Genomic DNA, 7,661 nt, shown 5'->3' with positions numbered 1-7,661 from the left:
AAGTCTCGTCCTCGAGCTCCGCGCTGCACCGCTTCGCGACCAGCTTGACGACCTCGAACTGGGTGCTCTCTCTGAGCCCTATTACAAAGTAGGAGCTATGAGCGTTAGTTTCCTCCCACATTCGTTACCTTTGGGACATCTGAGACCCAGAGAGAGAAAGGAACTAGCCCAGAGTCAAACCGTGACCCATAACTGAGCCGTCAAAGGCAATCTCATGAGGTCGGGATGAGAATCTGATGAGACAGTGAAAGTGTCTCACAAATTTTAAATACTGGCCTTAACACTCCTTTACGGGTGAGAAAACTGAGATTTAAGAGTAAGTAGATTGCTCAAGGTCATAGAGCTCTGCGGGTGCTGTTAAAATGAGTAAATTAGAACCCAGATCTTCTGCCCTCCAGAGCCCTTAGTTTTAATATTTATACTGTCCTGTCTTTTTTTTTTTTTTTTTTTTTTTTTTTTTGCATTTCTATATTGAGGATCTGAACACAGTCTTGGACTCAGGCTTAAAACTGGGTGGTCTAACAAACAAAAACCCAGGTTAGTCTCTTCCTGCCCCCACCCCAAGGCGGTTCTAATGCTTTTATTTCCTATCTTGTTTTGCTCTCGGTTCTAAAACCCTGTATGCCATTCTTTACAGATACCAGCTTGTAGTTTATTGCTTTCCTCCGCAAGACTCTGAAGAGTTGAGAAATAAGTTGTTGGGGGGAAAAAAGCACAGTCCCCACATAGCTTTGATTTGAACTCTAGCTTCCCTTACCCAGTGAAGACACTGGCCTCTTATCCAGCCAAGTTGTGGGTTATCTCCTCTTCCAGGGTCGCACTATGACAGAATGGAGGTTGTGTGTGTGTGGTGTGTTTATAATGGGAAGGGAAATCATTTAGAAATGACAGAACTAGAAATAATCTTGGGAATAATGTGTTCTTTTCCTGGGATATATCTTTTAAAATTATAGGTGAAACATTTTTTTGGTATACATTTCTAGAGGAAGATTTTTAGCTTTCACGACATTCTCAAGAGGATTCTTGCCTCCCTAAAATTTAGGAGCCACTGATTTCAGCCTCTATATTACTTGAAATTTAGGGCGGAGAATATACTTGTCAGAGGTCACATGGTTTGAGTTCAGACTTAGATCCAGGTCTCCAGATTCAATATTCAGTGCTCTTTTTGTCATTGTACCTTATCATTTGTGTAGTGAGGTCTAAATGAGATGCAAGTGGGCCTTGTAATATACACATCAGTCCTGTCTTTACTACCACAACTCCCTTTTCCCAGATTCCTTGATTCTCTCAAAAACTTGACAGATTTTTAAGAGCAAGCATATTAATTCCCTGTCCTAAAATTCAGGTAGTTTCTGGGAAGCTTTCTCCCGCCAAGGATTTTTTCTCATGGGTAAAACTCTAACTTAGAATGTGGCCACAAGTCAACTAACTCTTCTTGAACTAGTCATTCAGTTGTTGTATGCCCTTCCTTTTTCTAGGAAAATCTATTAGTAGATTTTCTGTTTCTCAGGCTAGTGGCAGAGAGCTACTGTTGGTCTGTCAGATTACTCTTCACACCTGTGCTATTCAATATGTAACCACTGTATGTGGTTGTTTAATTACAATTAAACGAAATTAATTCAATTTTTAAGTCACACTAGCCATATTTCAGATATTCATTAGCTATAAATGGCTACCATAGTGGAGGTCACGGATAATAGAACATTTTCATCATTCCAGGAAGTTTATTGAACAGTGCTGGTTTAGAGGGTTGCCAGTGGAGATGGGGGAGCAGTGTAGTATAATGAATGAAGGCTCGGAGAATTGGATTTTCAAATTTAAAAATTTGTCGTTCAAGTCCCTATTTGGTGTGGTGGTTTAGGGCAGGTTGGTAAGCATCTCAGCTACAGATTATTCATCTTTCATAACGAACCCATTCTTTTATATAGCACTTGACTCTAATAGTTATGTCTGTGATTTTCTTGAGCCTTGGCACTATACATCTTTTTTTTATATACATGAGAAAATTAAACCTAAAGCAGCTAAAGGACCTGCCCAAAGTGACACAAGCCACAGAAAAGAAATCTCTTATATATAGGTACTTTATGTTTGAATGAATGACTGAATGAATCAGTGAAGTAGTTTGCTTCAGGTGATGAAACGTGAGGGAGGAGCCAGAACTTCTATCTCCTGGCCAAGTATTCTTTTTACCTGTTACCATATGGAATTCTTGTAATGTGGATCTAATACATCTTCAAGTTGAAGGATTATTATATTTTATGAGTGAATATAAGTGAAAGGTCTGTCTAGGCTGGTGTTGCTACACTTGTATGGTCAAAAGAATCACCTGGGGCACTTGTTAAGCATGCAAATTTCCATACCTTTTAGAGATTCTAATATAGAAGGGCTGAGGGGGAACCTTGGAGTCTGTGTCTAATAAGTACCTCCCAGGTGCTTCTTGGGACCTGCTGAGTTTGGGAGATGACTCAGTCTTAAGGCCCTGACAGAGATAAGGGATCATCTGCTGTTTCCTTTAGGGTGGATTCTTGAAATATGTTTGTGTTTGACTTTCTTCTAGCCATGGATGCATCCTATGATGGTACTGAGGTAACTGTTGTGATGGAGGAAATTGAGGAATCCTACTGCTATACCTCCCCTGGGCCACCCAAGAAGAAGAAAAAGTATAAAATACATGGAGAAAAGGCCAAGAAACCCAGGTTAGCCAACATGTTTTAGTAGCTGGCGTTTATAAACAGTAGCTGCTTGGAGAGCTATATTGAGGAAGACTGGGTCCAGATTCACTGAGAGTGCCGTGTCAATTGTTGAAGTCTCAGGATGGGCATTGGGGTTGGAGAGAGAAGGAGATGGTGATGTGGGTTGTGACAGATTGGTGCCAGCATTTGCCATTGCTAGCCATATTGTGGTCATATTTCCAGGTTGTCAGTGGAAATTGTACCATACAAATGGTGGATGCTGTGTACAGTGGGTCTTTGAATGACATCGATTTTTTCAACATCATTTTGTTAAAACGTTGTTGCGATGTTGTAGAAATTTAACTCTTGTTTATATCAATTAGCCTATGGTAAAATTGGTTTAATTATACATTGTTGTGCCACAATTCTAAGAACCTATCAATGATATTGAGTGAAGAGTTACTCTACAGAGGAACTATGTTATTTTATTTAGTATTACTATTGTTGTTATTTAACTATTTAAACTAGTGCATTAATAACAATAAGATTGTAAATAGTGCCAATGATATCTATCAAGAATATCCAAATTGTAGTTCTATTCTCTGGCTTAACTGTGAATGCTCCAAACTTCTTGCTCTGGTTCTCAGGTGTAGGTCACTTTGATAGTTCTGCTTGCTTCCCTCTCTCAGCCCTTGGGAGGTGCTGTTGGCCAGTGAGATGACCAAAGTCTGTGCGGAGGAGTAAAGAGTATGAGTGACAACCAGACTATGTCATCAGTCCCCTAAGTAACCTTTCTGAGAGTGGAATGACAGGGCACCCGTATCTGTCTTTGTCCATATTAAGTTTTAAAGCCAATCTTCTTTTCAGAAAAAGTCAAAAACTGGAAAAATAAACCAAAAGTAAGTCTTTGCCTCCAGGCTTCTGAAAGGAGAAACCTCCTATATGTCATCTGGGAGAATTATTTAACTATTTCTTTGTTCTACTTTCTATTTAGTTAAATGCTTTGAAATGAAAAGTCGAGTTTCGTCTCTACCTCTTCACTACCCAAACTGTATCATTGTAATATTTACTGGTTGAATGAGGGAAAACCTTAAGCCATTGCTTCTTCAGGTCGGCGTACCTTCTATACTATTATGACATCTACTTGAAAGTGCAGCAGGAGCTCCCACACCTCCCTCAATCTGAGATCAATAAGAAGATTAGCGAGAGTTGGAGGCTTCTCAGTGTGGCCGAAAGGAGTTACTACTTGGAGAAAGCCAAACTAGAGAAAGAAGGTTTGGATCCTGTAAGTAATTTTTTTTCCCAAATAATTTCTCCATTAAGTCAAACGGTGAAAGCCTTGGAGAGACCAACACCCCTGTTTTTCTTGGGAAAACTTTGAATTGAGTCGTTTTTCTCTCTTGAGTCTGATATTGTCTGTTTTAATTTGAATGATGCCCTCCACTCTCTTATCCTCTGGTTGCAGGAGTATGTGGAGCTGACATTTTTTGAGTTATCTGCAGTGAGCTCTAGAGTCTTTTTCTGGATTTTAGCTTTTCTTTTCTGAATAAAGAAGCCCCTTTATCTTTGTGAGTAGCAGATATTAATTTCCTTTAATATTGTAGCTTATTTAGGCATTTTTCCTACATCATGAGTTTTCATGTTACAAATGTAATATAATTAATTTGTGTTGTCCTGACTACTGTCAATTATAACATAATCGGCAATTAGGCTTTGTGTTTAGAGGTAGATACAGTTGCTTTGTGTAATGCCACATTCTTTTCCTCACCACTGGTAGTTGTAAACTATGCTAGTAGCAAAAATGCAAGATTAAAGCCCAAGGTGATGGAGGAGACTGAAGCTTTGAGTGCATGGATTAAAGAATAATCAAGGAGCAGTTTAGGTTTGTGTCTGTTAGCTATTTTGTTATTTTAGTTCGCAATAACAAAATGCACTGATGACTGTTAATACCACTGTGTTTTTTTTAAACTGAAATTCCTGCAGGAAAATAACCTTGTTATTGCAAGCCGAAACCTTTTAACCTTAAATTCATTTTTCAATTGAAACACTTGTCTCTAACATCCTTTTTGGTAATGTAGAGCAAAGGTTCCTCAGGAATTCAACAACTATGTTACAGCAGAATAGGCTGGGGGGGTTTTCCGCCCTAAGTGGGTCCTGTCTGCCACTGCCATTTAGATATTTTGTCCTTATTGGCTTGGTGTTCCTCTTCAGGAACAACTTTGTGTTACGTACAGTTTTGGAGTGCCACTGTGTACTCCCTCCCCTGGATGATTTTTTTATAAACTGTGAGTCTGGGAAACAATAAGTGTTGGAGGGAGAGAAGGCAGAGTCTAGGAAAAGTACACATACTTTCTTTGGTTTCTCCATTATAAAATCAACAATCTTTTTGCTCATGATAATGAAAACTTCCCTATCCTAGAGTTATATGATTTCTAAAGCTAGATACCAGGTAGGTCCTACTGAAGACTTTTTAAAAATTTTAATTAATCTTTTAATGATTCTACCTTATCCACTGTAAATATATATCTACCATCATTTTACCACTATCACCACAAACATGAATAGAATAGATTAGCTCTGATAGTAACCTCGAAAGACCCACTTAAGCTCTGAGTGTTGGTTTCCTCATTTATAAAATGGAGATAATAGTATCTATTCACAGTGTTTAAAATAGATAATGTGAAGCACCTAGCTGAGTTCTTGGCACATACTGATTTGGTCAATAAATATCACTCTTTAGTAGATTAAATGTTCAGTAACCATATAATAAGAAAAAGTGGTATTTAATGCACATCTGGAATGCGCTAAAACTGGGTGAGGCTTTATGTACTGTGTTTGACCTCTCCCAGATTGCTTGGTGTGAAGGTGAGACCCTCCTGCCTGCCTACTTTGGAAGCCTGTCAGAGCCTTCGTGGCAGGCTGTTTCCTCTGCAGCCCCTCCGGCCTCATGCCAAGTGGCAGGGCCCATGGTTCCAGTGTTACTCCATCACAGTCTGTAAGATGACTGCCATTTAGGCCATGTTGGTTTCTCCGTGCTCAGATTTGTTGATTAAGTCCAGATCATCCTGTGCATTTAGTTTCGATCTCCTGACCTGTTTGCTTCAGAGGGTGACTTGAGAATGTCATTTTTCCATTATCTCTTTAGTAAAGAAAAGCTCCATAAAGGATTTGGTGTCTGCTTTCATGTTTTATCGGAGTGCTTCCTTTGTACCCTAAGTAGACTCATCAGCTACTTGCTTTTGATTTATTAAAAGGATTTTCTTGTAATTGACTTAGTGTTCCTTTTAAAAGTTGCTTCTGAAATTATTTTTTGCTCCATTTAATTTCATTCCTCACTTAACTGTTCACTTTGAACTTTTCTCTTTTCCTTATTGTGTAACTCTCAATTTAAATTGAAGGTCAAAACACAAAAGCACCTTTCTCTGGTGTCAATTAGCCATGCTGGGTTGTGCTTCTAGTACCTAGTCTCCTGGCATCTTAGTAGACCTGGCATGGAGCCCCAGCTTTTCTACTTAGTAATTTTGTGTTTTGGGAAAGTTGACCTCCTTGAGCTTTCCATTATTTCAAATGGAAAGAATAATAGCACCTAACTTAATAGTGTTTTTTTTTTAAGGTCAAGAAATTATTTTCTAAACCTGAAGATCCTCGGTCAGTGTTAATATTTATATTCTTTTCCCCACCCCTAATATATTTAGGACCTTGTCAGATAACATCTCCCAAATGCACTTTCTCTCACGAAGGCATCTTAGCTTTGTGATCCATTCATCCTGTTCTTTTTGAGTCCAGGAGAAACAAGTAATGTCAAAATTATTGCTGCCTGGGTTCCAACTCAGCCTGTTGACTAATTCAGGCTTTTTGGTTTTTATTACACATTATACATTCTGCTACTTTGGAATGCTAAAGTATCAGAGCTGGAAGGTCACTCACTAATAGCTAGATTCAGCTCCCTCATTTTACAGTTGGGGAAGCTAGTCTTAAAAAGGGCAAAGGATTTGCTTAAGACTTTGCCACACCTGAGATTCCCATTCACACATGCCATGATGAATGCTCTTTGCAGAGTCAAACCCATGTTATCTGTCTCCTATGTGAATGAGTGAGGAAGCTACATTGGCTAAAGTGTGATTCAAATGAAGATGACATTGCTGTTACAGAGGCTGATCCTAGCTAAGTCTTAGGTCAAGGGAGTAGTGTCTTTCTAGTCCTTTATGCAGGGGGGAAAAAAGCTCAGAAGTGTATATCCATGTGGCCTTACTCCATTTATCTCTGCTTATCTCCCCTTTGTTGGCTTCCTCATCTTCAGAACTCTAAGCTCTCTACACTGACCGCTGTGGTTCCGGACATCCCAGGTTTCCGCAAGATCCTCCCCCGCTCAGATTACATCATCATCCCCAAGAGCAGCCTGCAAGAGGATCGGAACTGCCCTCAGCTAGAGCTGTGTGTGGCCCAGAACCAAGTGTCCCCCAAAGGACCGTCTCTTGTATCCAACAATGCCCTGGAAACAGTGTCCAGCCATGCAGGCATGGCAGAGCAGTGCCTGGCTGTGGAGGCCCTGGCAGAGGAGGTGGGAGCCCTTGCCCAGCCAGGCGCTGTGCAGGAGCTCACCACCTCAGAGATCCTCAGCCAGGATGTACTCCTGGAGGAGGCTTCCCTGGAGGTCGGGGAGAGCCACCAACCTTACCAGACAAGCCTGGTAATCGAAGAGACCTTAGTGAACAACTCACCAGACCTCCCCGCTGGAAACCTGGCTGTCCCTCACCCCCAGGTTGGGGAGAGCATGTCAGTGGTAACAGTCATGAGGGTAAGTGGCTTTGGTACTGATGTTTTTTGCTTTCTCGAATTACAAAGAAGGCAGCTAGCACCATGCAGTGTGCTTCTGGGGCAGTGGTTTTTAAGTGTGCTGCTGATGTGGCACTTCCAGTAGGACTACAGTCCTCTCAAACCTTTTTGCCCTTGAGTTTGCTCCAAAGTTATTTTCAGTTTTTCAGGCAG

General features: G+C 40.4%; 1 protein-coding gene across 3 annotated transcripts in view; it reads left to right on the top strand.

Annotated features, from left to right (window-relative positions):
• The window catches only part of HMGXB3 (HMG-box containing 3), a 41,123-nt gene that overhangs the window by 437 nt on the left and 33,025 nt on the right, over positions 1 to 7,661 (top strand). For 2 of the 3 annotated variants that reach the window (XM_016150370.2, XM_036224699.1), the window contains exons 2-4: positions 2,558 to 2,696; positions 3,783 to 3,957; positions 6,973 to 7,470. In XM_016150370.2, the coding sequence (XP_016005856.2) occupies positions 2,560 to 2,696; positions 3,783 to 3,957; positions 6,973 to 7,470 (810 nt within the window). In that variant the 5' untranslated portion in view covers positions 2,558 to 2,559. Of the gene's footprint in view, positions 1 to 561; positions 2,697 to 3,782; positions 3,958 to 6,972; positions 7,471 to 7,661 lie in introns of those variants that run through there. The other variant, XM_016150367.2, reaches the window with a different exon arrangement.

Source organism: Rousettus aegyptiacus, unplaced genomic scaffold (assembly GCF_014176215.1).
Source record: "Rousettus aegyptiacus isolate mRouAeg1 unplaced genomic scaffold, mRouAeg1.p scaffold_m13_p_7, whole genome shotgun sequence".
Taxonomy (NCBI): domain Eukaryota; kingdom Metazoa; phylum Chordata; class Mammalia; order Chiroptera; family Pteropodidae; genus Rousettus; species Rousettus aegyptiacus.
The sequence above is the reverse complement of the archived record's forward strand: the minus strand, read 5'-3'. Positions and strand labels throughout refer to the sequence as shown.